Source organism: Sporothrix schenckii (genome assembly GCF_000961545.1).
Source record: "Sporothrix schenckii 1099-18 chromosome Unknown Cont47, whole genome shotgun sequence".
Lineage (NCBI taxonomy): Eukaryota > Fungi > Ascomycota > Sordariomycetes > Ophiostomatales > Ophiostomataceae > Sporothrix > Sporothrix schenckii.
In genome coordinates, this window is record NW_015971148.1 from 2,122,229 (window position 1) to 2,139,803 (window position 17,575).

Sequence of the window (17,575 nt, forward strand, 5' to 3'; positions counted from 1 at the left end):
AACCTCGAATTGGAAGAAAATAAAGAGGCACAACAAGACAAGGATGATTGTCAACGTGGACGCCCAGCGTGATATGCAAAGACAAGAGTCGGTAAGACTGCCAAGCGGGTCGATCCAAGGGAATCCGTCTCTTGGTTTGGAGCTGGCCTGGTGGTAATGGGATACGATTGAGCAATTGGGGCTGCTGAGGTCGTATCTATTCTGTATGGAGATTGGAGCTCTGTCTCTGATTGTATCTTTGAACGTCTTGCGTCGTATCTTGACCGTTGCTGTTCTGGGACCTCGGCTTTGCCAGATTCGTCTTGGTTGAACACCTCAGATGCACTCCCCGTGTTGGTGCATATGCACAGGGGTATGTGGCCAGAAATGGCAACCACAAAAGCAGTGCATGTGCAGGGATCGCCAATTGGGTAGCAGGAACGCGTCCGTGAAGCGTGCCAGCGTGGAAAAGCAAAGAGGGGAAGAAGACGAATGGGACAGAGGATGTTGAAATTGGTTAAAGAAGTGCAATGCTCAAACACAGGACGAAAATGCACGGCTGAGACTTCCGGCAAGGAAGCAGGCTAATGCACAGCCGTTGACCGCGTGGTCTGAGAGGCGGCGAGACAATGCGGGCGGAACAAGGTCTCAAGTGCCGGGGATGCAATATGTCTTATTCACTGTGTCCTCCTAATGAAGCGGCGAAAGAAGGTATATCTTGGGCAAAGTTGCTGATGGGCGTGGAGCAATGCAAATGTCTCGTGTGGCTCCGATTTGTGAATGAGATGGGCCGTCGTGTAAGTGAAGCTCGCCTCACATAGGAAAGAGGAGACGGGTGGTGCGGTCCAGTGTATAGAACACAGCTTGCAGGATGCAGGATGCAGGGTGCTGTACGCAGTATGCAGGATATATTTGGTGCAAGTGGGCGGGATGGCCGTAGGCTTAGATTGAAGCAAGATACTCCGGAGCTGTGATATTGCGCCGGTTTTTTTTCGGGTCTCTTTCAGTCGTCTGCTAAAGTCTCAAAGTCTCTTTCTTTCTTGTCCTTCCCCGACGTATCTGAACGTACGACTGTCTCGCACGACGTCAAGGCTAGGTGTGGGGCGAGAGGAAAAGTCTGACAAGACACAAGGTAGAAGAGAAGAAAGAAGAACGGGCGTGTGTACGACGTAGAAGAGGAGAAACGACGCGGATCTTCTCTGAGCGCCTTGTGCCTCCACTTTTTTCGGTCTTGACTCTGAAATCTCTGAAATCCTGCGAGGGTGGTGAAAGGTTGAGAATGTTCCGTAAACCGGCCGTTCCACTGGATGTTATGGTTCAATGGCGATGCTGAGGCTGGAAGTGGAAAGGTCGCCGTGAGATGCCAATCGTAAGATACGAATCAGGACAAAACGGGGTAGTCGAGGCTGCAGAGGAACAGTGAGGGCCAGAAAGGGAAGTAGAGGATCGGTCGTGTCGGCCTCGGGAGTCGAAAACAGACAAGTTAAGAGGCGAGGCACAGGAGAGCGGATGCAAAGATGGACATGCAAGAGGAGAAAAGGCTGGGAGAGGGAGCTGCAGGCGGTGGTGTATTGCTGCAGGCTGGGTGCAAGATGGGTCGGGCGTCTGGAGTAAAGGAGAGAATGGGGCCAAAATGGAGATCAATTGGCGGTAAACGACGCAGCGAGGTGGAGGCGATGGGAAGGGAACGATGCAAAAGGAATGTCAGTGGGGAGAGAGAAACGACGAGGGAATAAAGGAGCGTGCAACGTAGCTGGCGGCGAGACGAGAAGAGACGAGAAGAAAAGCGTCGTCATAAAGCGGATGAAAGAAGAGAATACGTCGAAGATGGACAAACGAGAAGACGTGAAGAAACAGCGACGAAAAAAGGAGGAGAGGCGGTGGGCAAGCAAAACGTCCAAATGGGCGGGGATGCCTACACGTTTGCTCCTTCTTCGTCCTGACGTCAAATAGACGAAACTCAAAGCAGGACCTTTTGCGCCTTCCTTCTACAAGTAAGATGGTCACCCAACAATGTGATCCGTCCTTTCCTTACCCGATGCACACGGCTGGGATAAAAGTCTGGTTAATGTGACAATAGTCGGAGGCGAGGGACTGGCAGGAAGGTGCGCGAGGAACATCGGAGAATGCAAAGCGTCAGGAAAGACCAACCCCACGAACGCGTTTTTTCGCGCGATGCTCGCGCGCGTCTTTGTCACACACGCGTCGGTTCCATCTACCGTAGCCAGTCAAAATCGAGCCGGAGCCCCATGCATCGATAAAAGTGGGTTACGCCGCGAGTATTTTTTTGGGTGGCGTGCAGCTTACAGGCGGTTGCTTCAGGCGCTACTGTCAACTATCCACAGTTTCGCGTAAAGAGGTTTCCCATGTCAGTGACACCAAAACAATGCTCCCTACCAATGCGGAAAACATTTGAGTTGCAGTGGAGGCAAAAACAACAAAGCGACACATGCCTGTACGAACATGATTTGCCCTTAAATCGTACTCCGTACTTCAACAGCACCACATGGCAGTGCGTTAACACGGAAGAGCGAGAACGCCCAAAGTCTCAATGTCGGCACGTCCGAGTCCGGTGCGACAAAGCACACTTGAAGAGCATGGCATTCCGGACCTTGATGAGCGTTGCGGCAACAAAAGCGGTGTTGTATTGACAGCCCAACAACCGCCACCAAAATGCAGTCGCCTGCCAACCGGACATGAGAGAGCACACGAGTATCTATGAATAGTTTACGCAATTGATGAGAAAGAAAACATGGCGGTGTGCATGTCGTATGGAGCACAAACTTGGGCTTGATAGAACCTGCCAGGTAGGTGGCTCGGCTTAGGTCAGACTCCGCCAGAACGTGTCAGGATGGCAAGAATGGAAACCAGCATTCTGGCCAGGCCCAGCCGTCGAGAAACAAACGCAAAGCAAAGGGTCCAGAGTAGAGAACCGCGGGTTGGCATCAGATGGGCCGTCCACAGTTTGACGATGAGCAAACAGGACTTTGCATAAGGACTGCCCCTGGGGAGCGAAACGAAACAATGAAACGAGCGGGCTGGAATCTGGAATGAGGCCGAGTGAAGGGCTCAAAACAAGGGCAGAAAGCGCGGAGACGAGATGGAAAACAAAACGGGTTTGAAAGACCCGGAGGGAATGCACAATCACAAACAGGAGACCTGGATTCTCTGTAATTGGCCAGAGGCGGAGCACCTTTGGTCGTCTTGGTCCCTGGGCCCTGGGCCCTTGGGATCCCGTTTTCTCGTTTGCGCTGAACGCGTTAGATGCGTTTATTACTCTGGATGGCGGTGCCGAGAGTTGAAACATAACAGAGAAGACGAGAAATGGAAACATCGAGTCTCCGAGTCATTGGCCATTGCACAAACAGAGACGATGTAAGCTGTTTAATCCGAAACAACGCAAAATTCAGACGGCAAGGTTGCGTTGATGGGCGCCAGGTTTGCTTGTCAAACGTGGGCGGGCTTCTCGAGGAGGGTGAGCAATACGAATGAGCTGACGGGACGAATGGGCAAGCAAAGAAGGAGCCGAAAATCAAGGGAGAAACAATTTCACATCAATGCGCCCTACGATCCGTTACTTAATCAGTAAATTTGACTCTCACTCGAGGAGGCTAGACCGTGGCCAGCTTGGCAATAAAAAATGTCACAGTTAATTTCACGGATGTGCGCCGCCAATACGAAAGTACGACGTGCAGATATGCTTATAGTCAGCACTTCGGAGGACGGAGTGCAATATATCAACTTTAAACTGTGAACGGCCAGAGAGATAAAGTCAGCTCCGTTCAATCGCCAGCGGGAATTCCCGTCTGGCTCAAAGGCGTTGATGTTTCTCTCGAGTAGCAACCACAGTCACAAAGGGCGATTGATCAACAAGGCGCGTTAGGGAAAAACAAGGAACTGTTTTGCGTGGTTGAAACCAGCAGAGTAAAGCGCGGCGAGTAAAAGAGAGACTGGAGGTCCAAAGCATAGCAGAGGAGATGGGCCACCAGAGAATTCGACACACCGCACTCCATGCGCCGTACGACATACACCGTATGTCGTCGAGTCGATAGAATTATCCATCCCTCGCAAGGTTCAAGAAACAGAATGTTATCTGCCCAACAGCAATCGCGTACCGGCTCCCTCGCTGGGCGGCCCGGCACCTGGGGCGCCTGCTGTTTGTTTCTAGCCGCATCCCTGGATCGTGCATGCCATACGAATACGTAGCAGCGCTGAGCAGTCAGACTCCCCCTTTTCAGCCTCACGGAGCGCACGGCCAGATTGTCGTAATACTGACTCGCCTGCGTATGGCCAGGATTTCCATATCGTACCGGCATAGTGTACCTATCTTGTAGACAAGTATGTATTTGTAACATCTCTTGGACAGTCACTGTTCTCTTGGACCAATTCAGACTTGTCGCTGATCTTGTGGGTTGCGTTCGTGATAGGATGCATGTGAAGATAAGGCGGACAGGTGGTCACTTGTCCCAGCTAGCGCTGTAGCTTCAGTGGTTCTTGAAATGCTGCGCATGTAGCCCCTTTTGCGCATCGCTACTGCCCTGTCGATGTGTCCCTTCCTCCCTGCTGACCTGCGCCCTTGGCTTAATCTTGGCAGGACTTGTTCCCTGGCTGCATCTCCATCTCCACCATTTGTGTCCTCGACATCCGTCCCTTTTGGTCGTCCTCACGGCAGCCTCATTTTCCATCTTTGCCATTCACTTTTCGCTTCATTTCTTCTCTTCAAATCGCTCGTCCTCCGCGTTTTTTGTTTGCATCTATGTAGCAACACGGTCTCCCTCGTTTTTTGTCGTCTCTTCTTGTCCTTCCTTTTACACCACTTTTGGCCCCGATCGCCACTTTATGCGAGTCCGCTTTACCGCCTGTTCCCAGCGCTCCACGTAAACCGTCCACCCCTATCACGCTCAAAAGCTTGACCTTGGGCCCCCCGGCCCGTGACTGACACCAAGCCCGGTCCCCGACCTACCGACGCTCGTTCCCCATCTATTTCTGTTTTCCCGGTCTTTCTCATTCCGTCGACCGCCATGTTGGATCAATTCCGGCTCGTCCACTACCTCCGGTTCTTTGCCGGGGCCTTGGTTGTGACCTGGATCATTGTACAGTTCGGCGGCACGGGCGACCAGCACGACCAGTATGCGGACCTCTTCCGCCAGTTCCGCGACCAGCGCAAAGTCTTCATCAGTGATTTCCTCAATCACGACATCAGTGGCGCCTATGTCGGCGACGGCCTGTCCGACCTGTGCTCGGCAAAGAAGTGGACGCCGGGTCTGATCCTGACATGCGACGCCGTGCCCGGTGGTATGGCCGACGTCAAGAATGGCATCTTGACTTGCATCCGTGTCGCCATTGAGATTGGAGGTAAGTGCGCCTGGGGAGGATGGAGAAGTAAAAAAAAAAAAGTGAGCACCTCTAATTGTTGCCCAGCCGAGGTAATCCTGCCCGACATCATGCTGCGGTCTACCATGGACCTCTCCATCATCGCACCCCATGACAACGGTCCACGACGCGGCCTGCCGCCTAGCCACTTCTTCGATACCGAGTACCTCATGGGCACCCTGGGCGAGTTCTGCCCGGAGCTCAAGATTCACAACTCACTCAACGACTTCTTTGACGAGCCCAGTCTCTTGGAACCCGCCAAGCTCGACATCTACAAGGTGCCCGGTGTCAAGATTGCGGCCAACCTTGGCAAGAGCGCCGGTAAGCTCGTGTCCGAGGGCGACAAACTCGGCAAGCAGATCCACGCCATGCTCAACAAGAAGAGCCCGCCCAAGACCCGCAGATACCCCTTCCGCGTCGACCTGCGGCCCACGCCTTCGTACGTGATGCCCGCCTTTGCCGACCAACCGCCGCTGCGCCGCTACTTTGGCCGCATGCTGCGCGTGCGCAAGGACCTGCGCGCGCTCGCGGCCACTGTGCTCTTCAACCTGCAAAAGGCCTTTGATTTGCAGATCGACCCGCGCAAGGGCATCGACATTGACGCCTTTGTCGGCGTCGAGCTGCGCACCCAGCCCGACCCGCTCCGCTTCCCCGACTACACCGAGCAGGCCTCGGACGCCCTCAGCTTCGTCGTCGCCAACAACCTGTCGCAGATTTACCTGACGGAAGGCGCCACCAAAGAAAACATCACGTCCTTCACCGAGCGCTGCCGCGACTTTAACATAGCCGTCATCACCAAGGAGGACCTGGTCGAGGGTGCCGATGCCGCCTTGCTCGCTAGTCTCAGCTACGACGAGCGCTTCCTCGTCGACTACGAAGTTGCTCTGCGCGCCGGCCTCTTTATGGGCAACGCACAGTCCAGCTTTACGTGGAGCGTCGGCCTGCGCCGCGAGTTTGCGTTTGGCGAGGCTGGCAGCTCCAACTCGTCGCACCTCAACGGTACCCTGCGCTGGCACAACCAATACTCGACCATTTACGGCAAGAACTTTATCGGCGACGACCTGCGGCGCGCCATCTGGCCCTAGACGAGATTGCTGCCATGCAGCCCGTGTCATTTGTATTTTGCCTTGGATATCATGCCGGATAGGCTGGGATGGATGTAATGTTTCGAAAATGTCTTTTCGAATTTTTTTTTACTTTTTTTAATTTTTTTTGGTTTTTGGTATCCCTTTCTTTCCTTTTGCAAAGTTTTGGGAGTTCAGGGCCCGTCTGCTCGAGTAGAAAAAGCAGTCGGCTTAATTGGGTTTTCCTTTTTTTGGTATTTTCGTCCTCGGCCGGCTTCGGCCGTCCTTTGTCTTTCTAGAATTCGCAGCTGCACAAAGGCTACAAACTATATTATCTCTCGAACGATGTTCTTTTTCTGTGACGTCCAAAGGCAAGTGGAAATAAAGAACCCATTTGATAAGCTTGATCTGCGCTCATGCCATACATAGTCCATTTTGCGCAGTTGGTTCGAATCACCAAGAGGCCGATTTCAGATTACTGACTAGACCTGAGCTTGTCCGATTGTGAACTTATCGATGCGCTTGACCAGGACTATTTCCACATTCGTCCGTCTCGCTCGTACCTTCCCTCACTGCACCCAATTAATTTTTCCACCAAAATCCATGGGACCAGAAAACAGGCAACTCCACCTCGTCACTTTGGGATTGCCCTCCGCCCTGCTGCTCTGCATCGCTCTCCTCCTCGTCCCCCGCGCTGCCCTCCACAAGATCAACGCCAGCGGGGTTGTCGCCATGACCTCCAGCGCGGCCGCGGCCACTGACATCATCACCCTCGACAACTTTGCCGACAAGCTGCCAAAATGGCAGCCGGACGACGACAACCACCTCCACGCCCTCGTGGACATGGGCAGCAACGGTATCCGTTTTTCCATTTCCGACCTGTCGCCACCCCGTACCCGGCTGCTGCCATGCGTCTACCGCGAGCGCGCTGGCATTTCGCTGTTTGATGCGCTCACGGCCGTCGACGACAGCACAAGCGGCGAGGGGCCAGCAGGCAACCCGTCTGCCATGAAGCTCCCCGCCGAGACGATTCGGCAGGTCGCCCGCACGTTGGCCCGTTTCCGCCGCATCGCCCTCGACTATGGCGTCGCGCCAGGCCGCATGGCCGTCTTCGCCACCGAGGCCATGCGCCGGGCTGCCAATGCGGGCGCCCTGCTCGAGGCCATTGCGTCTGCGGCGCCGGGTCTGTCGGTGCACGTTCTGGCGCCTGAGGTCGAGACGCTGTTTGGCTCAACGGGTGCGCGGTCAGGCTTTGCGGTCGTCGGCAACAGCGACACTGGCGCGGGCGGGTTGATGTTGGACCTGGGCGGTGGCAGCGTCCAGATGACGTATGTGGACCCGCGGCTTGGCCCCGGCTACGAAGTTGCGGCTGCCCGTGCTGGCCAGAGCATGCCCTACGGTGCGGCACGCCTGACACGTCTCGTGTCATCGGCCACGCCGCCCATTCACGACGTCGGAAGCGAGCTACAATTCGACAAGAAGCTGCACCACCTCGATGCGGAGAGGATCCGGCTCGCTGCAGAGGCCAAGGCAGAGGCTGACTCTCGGGCTACGGCCGAAGCGGCGCCAAAACTGGCCGACGATATGACAGCCGCACTTGCCCGGCTGCACGAGCAGTTCCCCAGCCTGTTGGAGCTCCAGAAGCGCCAGCAGGCCAACAAGACCAGCGAGGGAGGTATCGATGTCTACCTCTGTGGCGGCGGATTCCGTGGCTACGGCAGTATGCTGATGCAGAACGACGCCGTACAGCCGTACCCCGTTCCGCTCATGGGCGGATACACTGTGCCCGGTTCCTTCTTCCGGGATACGCACCGCATGCGCCGTGTTAATCACGAGCTGGCGGGGGGCAAGATCTTTGGCATGTCCAAACGGCGACGCCAGCAGTTTGCCGCAATCACGGCCGTGGTGGATGCGCTTATTGTCGCTTTGCAACGGTCAAGCCACACAATCCGCAGCGTCACCTTTTGCGCCGGTGGCAACCGCGAGGGCGCGCTCATGATGCGGCTGCCTGCCACGCTGCGCGAGGCTGATCCGCTCAGCGTTCATGTCGAGACGGCCGCGACATCGTCCTCGTACAGCCGTGGTCGCACCGGTGACGATGTCGTTGCCGCAATCCAGTCCACCGCAGAAGCACTTCTGTCAGCCTTGCCACCACTCCCCTCATCCTCATCATCTTCATCGCCGTCACCAGCACAGCCGTCTTGGGCGCCGCTTCGGCCTCTACTTCCACTTTTCGCGACGCATATCTGGGAGCGTACGGGTGCTGACTCATCTGCAAATGCAGCCTTTGTGCTACATGATGCTGTGGTACGCAATCCGGGAATGCCGGGCCTGACGCACCAAGCACGCGCAATTCTGGCTGTCAGCCTGTGGGCGCGTTGGGGCGGCGGTGTTGCACCTACGGATACCCCGTTACTCGACGGGTTGCGGCAGCTGCTGGACAGGCCTAGTGGCGGCGGCGGCAGCAGCAGCAGCAGTAGCAGCAGAAGCGGCACGGACGATGACGGCGATCTCATGTTCTGGGCTGAGTATATGGGCGGCGTAGCCGCTGTGCTTGCCCTCGTGTTCCCAGCCGGGCCGCCCAACGCAGCCGAGCTGGCATCCATACGGTGAGTGGATGGACACATCTACATGTGAACAGGGTAAAATAGCTAACGTATACCGTGCAGATTCGAGCCCATGCTGTCGACCACCAAGTCAGGCAAGACAGCCGTCCACCTCGACGTAGCGGTGGCCGCGAGCCGCGCTGTTGGCCTTGACGTAGCTGAAGCGGTGACCGACTGCTTCAGTTCCGTAGGCAAGTCGCACAAGGAGACGGTCAAGCTCAGGGTGCAAGCCCAGGAGTTTTCCGAGTAACATCACCGCCGTTCACTTCATTATTTTTTGTAGTATTTTTTTTTTCTCTCGTGGCTGCATGTCGATAGCTGGCATGTTCCTTGTGTCGTCTTGGCGTTCTTGAGCCTCAATACAGCCCTCTTTCATCCCCCCACCCACCTGCACCCACACGCGCGCTTCGCTTCGTAAAAAAAATCGATCGTCTATCAATCGCGCTCCTTTCCTCTTTAGTTTATATGTTTGGAATACCTTTGGCTCCATTGTGACTCCATTTAAGCCTTCCCTCTTCTTTTTCCCGGTGCCTGCCGGTGCAAAGACTGGCTGTGCGACTGTGAGGCGCCGAGCTCAGCACAGAGGCTATGTCCACGATACCCCCTTTGGGAAAGCTGTTTCCAACAAGACGTTTGCTAGCTGGAGGCGCAGGTAGAAGGTATTTCACGCAATACTCAGCTTGGCGCGTTGTTCCGTAAGTGCAAAAATGTATTAACTATTACTTTTGTCCCTGTAATCGAAACTGACAAGAGCCGCCACCGAGCGCTGTGAAGGAGCGGCCTGGGGGTGTGTCATATATGTCCGAGAAAGGATTCGGGAGCCAATGGTGACAGCACACAAAGTGAGACGGGCGTGACGCGCAGACATGCAGGCATGATGCAAAGGTGCAGACCGGCAGACACAAAGGGCCAATTGTCAGTGGGAGTCGTGTCCTTGTCGTCGAGACGATCAATCCTGTCGATGACTTCGATCCTTTTCAGCACAACATTTTCGATTATTAAAGTTGATACAATCTGCGATGAATTGAGCTGCACCGAGGCTGTATATTACATATTTCGTCAGCGGCAAATCGGATGAGGTCAGGATACGAACAAAATGCAACGGTAAATCCGGGTTTATGGGCTCTCCGGAGTGCAAAGGTGTGTCGTCTGCCTCGCTTGTCGTTTTGCTGGGAGCTTTGGAGCTTTGTTTTACTCTGGTTTGGTTGAAACTGCGATCCGTCTTGTTCTGTCTGTTTCGCTTGTTCGAGGCTCTTTCCTCAAGCTTAATGTTCCGTCCACTACGAAGTACGACATCCTTACGCGTACTACTCCGGACTCTCACGTCGTATTAATACACGATATCGTAAATTCACCGCAGACTACGGGGTATGTCATACATTGCAAGTGAATCACACAATTGTACGGAGTACCTCAATTGAGATACGCCATACGTCGCCTTTCGGACGAACGTACGACATACTGCTTGGGGATTACTGCTTGAGGATTCACAACCTGCTCTGCTTGATCAGTGATGTAAGCCTGCTCATTTCGGTCCCAGCAAGAAAACAACACGATCCGTTCTCTGAAAGGAACATGAAATTGGCCGGGAACGCCGCACGGCTCACAAATGGTGACATAAGACCACCGTAATACATTGTACAATTGTAGTGACTGCGCTGAGAAGTCGCCGTCCCGTGTGAATTTGGTGCAGAATGTGCGGGGTTGCATTGAGTTAGGATTACCGGAAAGAGCGAATGAGGTGCACGGACGTTGGATAAGAGCTTGGGGGAAACCACATAAACTGTTTCCGTGTCAGTTTGCATGCGAGCAAGAAAAGAGAAAAACACGATTGCAACCCTTCATTGGATATGACGTATTTATCGTATTCATCGCTCAACTACCACGGCACGCACGGTTGTAAGAGCATCTCTCCTCACCGAATCAACCACCTTTTGCCGCGGTTGGCAATTCCGCTCATCAATGCTGCGCTTCATCACAACAACAGAAGTCAAAATAGCACAGCCACGCCCAGCGCAGCAACTCGCGGTGCCGGAGCCACGCTGGCCCGGCAAAAGCGAAGCGCGAATCATAGCAAACAAGAGCCTCAAGGATGGGAAGGATGCCAGTCCGTGAGCTGACGACCGGTACGGACAGTGTCAAGTGGAGCTGGAATAGGGCTGTGCTGACGCTGGCGACGGGAACTGCCACGACGTGACAAACCGCGAGTGCGGGCTTCTCCTTGCCCTCTCCTCCATTGGAATTGGCATGCTGACTACATTCGTACCGCCGTTTCAACTGTGTGTCTGCCCTGCCTCATGGCATCCACCACTGGTCCGTTTCGCCAACCCCAAAACGGACTACGGCCGCTGCAGGCAAGACTGGACCCTCGCATGCAACTGTGGGCATAACGCAAGAGCAACCACATTCGAGGCGTTATTTACATAAGTTGCCGAGACGAGCGAGAAACAACGAGACGGTGAAGAAAGTAGCGGGAGAACTTGCCATAGCGGAGAGAAAAGAGGACGAGACGAAGGGAAAACGAAACCAAACATAACCCATGCAGCAGTAACGGACCCATTACGCCCCTTTCCATTTCACATCCAGCCCCCGAACAAAACAGGACTTAATAGTGGGTCTCTTGTTCTTGACTTCAAGTCCATTGACGCCCAGAAGAGCCGCCCAGGTCCCAGGGTCTGTGGCGTTCGACGCGCGGGCAACCAAAGGCACTACTGCATGCTGGCGATGAGTGGGCAGCATTTCCGATTCCGAGTCCCATTTTGGAATAAAGTAGAATTATCAGCGCCGAAAAAAGAGACAAATACGGGGGAGCCGGTGTGTCGCTCTCCTCCGTCCACAGGCTCTGGTACGAGTTGGACGTCGCTGCTGCCGTCGATGGGGTTAAGAGAACAAAAATGCGACGTGTACAGAATACGGAGTACACAACCGAAGCCTAATTCGCCTGGTTTTGCGTCTTGGCCCACGTCTCCGCAAGACCAAGCTTTTTGTGACGAGGCAGAGTACGTGTTAGTCCTCCACATCCAGGCTAGTCCAGCCAGGGCGGAATACTAGGAACGAAATGCCAGAGCCAGCAGCCTCTGACGAAAACACTCGAAATCTGTTTGCGATGTCGCCTTCGGCAAGAAATATTTGCTTGTCAAGATTTTGGATCGGCACGTACTCATTCTGACTGGTAGAGAACGGCTTCCAGAGAACGGCTTCCAGAGAAGGGCATCCAAATTGTTTCCTTGGTCAATGCAGCTTCCCGCCTTCATTCCTCATCTACAATGTTGACCACCCACCTGCCCATCCTTACTGTCGTTCTCTTTCGTACATATCTTGCAATCTAGTCTTGCCTCTATTTCGCTCTTGGCAACCGTGCACACCTCCCGCCCACCACCAAAGTTGCTGTACAGACTGGCCGCTCCTTCCGTAACGGGCCCGATAACTGCTCCCCCTTGCCTTCGCTCCTGCTCCATTCTTGGCCCGCTCTTGCCCTGTTCGTCTTCCTGTAGCTCCAGCCAAAAATAACACAAAGCAGGCTCCCAGGCCACTGGTCCCTTGCACTCCTTCTTTCAGCCTCTCTTTAAAACCTCCCAACAACCTCAACTTCTCTCCACTTCCCCTTTTCTGCCTGTTATATCAACATCCAGGCAGCTTCGAAACAACAAAACGCAAAATCAAGCCTGTCAGCTTGCACCCAGGCAGCAGATGCCTCGAAACCCCTACAGACGACTAACACCGACCAGACAAAACAATACCTCTACGAACCGCCCCGCCAAGCTTACGAGGCCGAGGGTCTGCTTGACGCCCGATCACGGCCAGCTTGGTTTTCTACATATCTTGGGCGTACAGTGTGGCTGTTAACTCTTGCGACGCCTTCACCGTGTCTTGCCAGAGGTCCCTCGTTCGTCGGCTTCTATTGTCGATGCTTCATCCCCTCCTGCCGCCACCCCCGAACCTTCCACCCTGTACCTGGACACCCGTGGCATTGTACAAACGCCTCACGGCACTTTCTCTAACAAGCCATGGCATCTAGCTCATGTGAGTACAGCGACCACGCAACTTTTCTGTAGCACATGTCTTGGACGCTTTCAGATGCCGCGTACTTCTCTCCTTGTCCTCGTCTTTGCAGCTTTTGTTTTCCCTTGTTCTTGTCCTCTCATCCCTGAGTCTGTACGGAGTCCCCTCACCACTTGTCTTGTGGCATGGACACATCTCTGGGTCGGCATCCTAGGGCTTTTTTGTGTTTTATTTCTCTACTTTGTAAAAGCCCCGGTGGCTTTTCTGTGTGCAGCTGGGTGTTTCCTTTTTTTTTTTTTTTGACCAGTTCCAATATCCGGCCGCCTCCGCAACACAATGTCTACTTTGGAGTTCAGCCTTGTCCTCCTGGAACTGCCCATATGGGAGCTCCCATACGTCTCACTCTAACCACTGTTTACTGACAAGCTCAAAGTTTCCGGGCCTACTGAAGGTCCTCCAGCTCCTACAGCTCCTCATTCCCTGACTTCGGCCACCGATTCTACAAATCTTATGGATGCTGCATCAACGACAACATCTTCTCCAGAGAGTCTCCTTCCGCTCGCCTTACGTGGCAAGCTGCTCGACGGTGCACCGGCAACGTCGATTGTTCGTGACAATCTCACTACACCGCCACCTACCGTCAACGACCTGCGGACAACTCCATCCTCACACCAAGATTCTGTGCCTGAAGCTCCAACACAACCCCCTCCGCTGTGGCCTGTGCGAACGTCCAGCATTGAAGCCGATATTTTCCCAACACAATTCCAAGCAACCGCGGGGCCTATCTTGCATCCTACCGTACCTACTGTCGTCTCCCCTATCGCCGAAACGGTTAGGGAAACAGAAGAAGCAGAGGCAGCAGAAGAAGCAGAAGAAGCAGAAGATCCAGACATGCTATCAATACTTCCAAGACTCATTGAGACACACTCGTCATCAGCGACACTCAAGAATACAAGAGGCCGACCACGAGATGCGGCTCCCGAACCTCAGCTGCTGCAACAGCCGCAGCAAGAGCCGGTGCGGCAAAATGTAGTGTCGGCCCCGCTGCGCTTGCGCAAGTCGCCGGGCCGTGGCATGTCACCACCACACATCACCGATGGACAGCGCGGTCGCAGTGTGTCGGCCCAACCACCACCAATTACCACTGGCCCCAGCCAGCTACACTCTCGGGCTCATGCACAGCTTGGCTATGTTGCATCGATAAGCACAGATCCAAGTTCGCGCTCACATTCGACACACTCCAGCGATGGCAACGATGCACAGAGCCCGAACTTCGCAGCAAGCTTGGCCCAACGGCGGATGAGCTGGCTTCCTGGTGTTAGCGGCGGCAACGGTCGGTTGCGGTCAAAATCTCACGAGCCATCTATGAGATCGGCTTCAGCTGCATGGGTTTTATGTACAGAATCCCACATCGACTACAGCATTGATTACTTGATGAACTGCGAGAAGGTACGGCCAACCCGTCATCCGTCCCCCATGTTCCTCAGACAAAGTGGCTATTTTGCTCTTTAATTAAAGCTAAAGTGATTTTCCAGGTTCCTGAGCTTTGGGACGACAATGGCAACCTTTATGTTTACCTTTCCCCTCAGAGCGAAGGCCAGGGTGCCTCTTTCAAAGTGCGCATGTCCGTCATCGAGGAATCGCGCGTCCTCAGTAGCATCGTCCAAAGCCAAGCCTCTTCACCCGCCAGCGCTCGATCTCGTGCCCGCAGTTTTGGTGGTCGCGATTCTCTTACGGCAGCCGACGCCCACCGCATCGTCTCACCACCGATGTCGCCACTCCTGTCCACCGGCAACGAGTCGCGGCTGCATTTGCCCTCCAGCAGCTACAATGGTCTAAATGGTGCGCCTGACGTAGAGCGACTGATTGCTCTTCGCAATCTCTTCGCTCTTTTGACCGGCCAACCTTTGGTCGCCACGCGCAACTTTCCAACTGTGTTTGCAGCGCTGACGCAGGTGGCTGAACTGCTTCGCGAGTTTGAATTTGGATTTGCTTCTGTCAACAGCAACTCGTTTGGTGACGCGGTCGACTTGAGCACAGGCTTTTACATTGACCAAACTGCCCTTGCAGACTTGCGGCACGGTCGCGAGAAGACTTTGGAGGCTCTTGTTATTGGCGAGCAGCTACGCTTTTGGCCGCTGTACAACGAAGCGTTCTGCCACGCCGTGGGCAAGTACCCAGCGCTTTGCGACCTCAAGTCGTCGCCCCTCTGGGACAGAGTCTCTCCCTACACCTTGCAGCGTCTCGAGCGTGCTCACCTTGACCTACTCACTCGGCAGCACAGTGTCAACACGCGGCTAGAGCAGTTTGATTTCCCCAGTTTGTTTGCTGGTGTGGCAAACTCCACGTCCAACCCCGACTACCGCAACATCCGCTTCAAGAACTGGCGCACTGCCTTTGTCGAGATGCGAGCATTTGTTCTCAGATATTACAAGACGCAGTTTGGTAGCTGGCCTCCGAAAGCAAGCAGCCGTCGCAACCCCTTCTCGGAGAGTGGTCTGAATCGCCTAGTGCTCAAAACGCTTTATGCCGATCTTTGCTCTGTGTACGACTTGCTCGTGAACCGCAATTCGATCACCACTCGGGTAGGTGAAGATGGAAACAGTGTATCAGCCGCTCCTTCTACCGTTCAACTGCCGACGAACGGGCCCCCGGCAGATGCACCAATTATGGCTCTTCGCCAGATCCTCAACGAGTTTGATCAGTCCTCGCCACCCGTTCTACCACCAGTGCCTTTCGATACTCCGAAGCTGCCGACCATGGCAACGATTCACGAGACCTACCCTGATATGGCTCCGAAAGACCAAGCACGGTTTGACAAGAACGTTCAACCTTACGAGCTCCAGCTGGTACTCCTCAAATCGCACAATGTCGATGCCGAACGTCCTAATGAGTCTCCATTCCTAGCTGCATTTGAGGCCTTTGAACTCCGGGAGGCTAAGCGAGGCAAGTCGGAAGCCGAGTTGTCCGAGATGCGAATCGGCCATTGGTTGTTCCTTTATGTCGTCCTGCAGTCCATGCCAATGCTCGTCATTGATGCCCCTGGCCTGCGCCATACAGAAGGTGTTGAGTACTTCCTATGTGAACCACCTCAGGGGCGTGCTCCTTGGGTCGAAGACGCAGGGGAGGTGCGGAAAGCTTGGTTCCAGACGGCCGGCGGAGCTGGCCCTCTTGTGGAGCTCTCAGCAGATGTGCTTCTGTACTCAGTCGAGGCTACGTACCACCGCTCGCACTGCTGGTTAGCGGCCAAAGTTTGGAGCACGGAAGCTGCGAGAGGATCGATCTCGAACGCGGGCGTTACACCAGACGATCTAGTTCTCGCCCAGGGTACAGAAAATGTGGAGGCCGCGGCCGCAGCGGGCGTGCCCTTCCCCATCCACCCTGTGACACTGCCGGATGTCCCCAATGGCTCCTCCCTTGGCATGTCCTCTTCCTCACCTTCTCTTGTCACGATGGCCACGCTAGTTTCGGCTGCGGATTCAGGTGCCAATGCGTCCACCACATCTTCGCCCCGTTTTCGACCGACCAACTACGACGAAAATGCCGATCATGACACCTCGCCCCGGTCCATGTCACCTTCGATACTTCCACAAAAGCAAGGCCAATACTCGCCACAGCTGCAGCCCATGCAGCAACTCCAGTCACCTGTGAATTTACCATGGTCCCAGACGCGCGACAACTATCAGCAGCTGCAAGACCGGGCTCATCTGCGCCATGCCAGCATCGGCTGGGCCTTGGAGCCTGTGAACCTCGGCGACGATGGCCATCCGCTTCCGTTCATCCAGCAGAACCGCAACAGCTACCAACCCTCCACGCGCCGCATTGCGTCGGCTGGCAACCTGCGAGCCATGGTAGAGGCCAGCGGCAACGCAGTTCACCAACGAGACGATACCAATGGTGCTGGCCGAGGTGCTGATACCAATACCAAAAGCACATACAATGCCGAGAGTACGTTTGATGCCATCCTCGGCAACATGGACGCAAATTCCTCGCTCGCGCCGAAGAAAACCAAAAAGCGGAACTCTTTCTTGCCCTTCATGTGATATCCGGCTCCGCTCGAACTCGTCGTTTTGCTTACCATGCCATCGGATGCGTCACTTCTGGTCGCTGAAACCTCGCATTTACGAATCGGAAGATTTTGAACGACACATCTCACAAACTAATCGATTTGGTAACTTGTTTTTGGTATTATTTACATTGTTGATTTTAGTTCATTTCCTATATCACTGTCTGCATACTTCTTTTTGGTATTCTGATTCGCTTGAATTTGCTTAATTCGTTCTATTTTCTCTCTGCATTAGATGGTCATTTAAAACGGTATGGAGCGGCTACACCCGCATTACACATGAATCTCATCAACGACTTATAATCTAATTTTGGGCGCCAAACCTTGTGACATTCATTATATTGCAGCACATAATGCAACCACGTTTGATTTTGCTGCCTTTCACTTGGTGAAGTTTCAGACACTTATGTGTGACCTACTTTCTTGCATTGTCTAATTATATCTCGAGCTATTTTACCACCCTCTACACGCAAACTTCGGAAACC

At 54.2% G+C, this 17,575-nt stretch overlaps 4 protein-coding genes across 4 annotated transcripts; all 4 read left to right on the plus strand.

Moving 5' to 3' along the window:
* Positions 1 to 1,496: 1,496 nt before the first annotated feature.
* Positions 1,497 to 1,715, plus strand: SPSK_03816 (uncharacterized protein; the record flags this gene model as incomplete). The annotated part of the gene is made up of 1 exon (XM_016730648.1): positions 1,497 to 1,715. One exon carries the CDS (start codon positions 1,497 to 1,499, stop codon positions 1,713 to 1,715), a length of 219 nt encoding a protein of 72 aa, XP_016585260.1.
* Positions 1,716 to 5,000: 3,285 nt separating this feature from the next.
* On the plus strand, positions 5,001 to 6,437 carry SPSK_03339 (uncharacterized protein; the record flags this gene model as incomplete). Its single annotated transcript, XM_016730177.1, has 2 exons — positions 5,001 to 5,334; positions 5,401 to 6,437. The coding sequence occupies 2 exons, from the start codon at positions 5,001 to 5,003 to the stop codon at positions 6,435 to 6,437; spliced, it is 1,371 nt and encodes a 456-aa protein (XP_016585261.1).
* A 582-nt stretch (positions 6,438 to 7,019) lies between these two features.
* On the plus strand, positions 7,020 to 9,272 carry SPSK_03117 (retrograde regulation protein 2; the record flags this gene model as incomplete). The annotated part of the gene is made up of 2 exons (XM_016729958.1): positions 7,020 to 9,025; positions 9,086 to 9,272. The coding sequence occupies 2 exons, from the start codon at positions 7,020 to 7,022 to the stop codon at positions 9,270 to 9,272; spliced, it is 2,193 nt and encodes a 730-aa protein (XP_016585262.1).
* Positions 9,273 to 13,360: 4,088 nt separating this feature from the next.
* Positions 13,361 to 17,067, plus strand: SPSK_02968 (uncharacterized protein; the record flags this gene model as incomplete). The annotated part of the gene is made up of 3 exons (XM_016729814.1): positions 13,361 to 13,420; positions 13,451 to 14,473; positions 14,560 to 17,067. The coding sequence occupies 3 exons, from the start codon at positions 13,361 to 13,363 to the stop codon at positions 17,065 to 17,067; spliced, it is 3,591 nt and encodes a 1,196-aa protein (XP_016585263.1).
* Between the last annotated feature and the right edge of the window lie 508 nt (positions 17,068 to 17,575).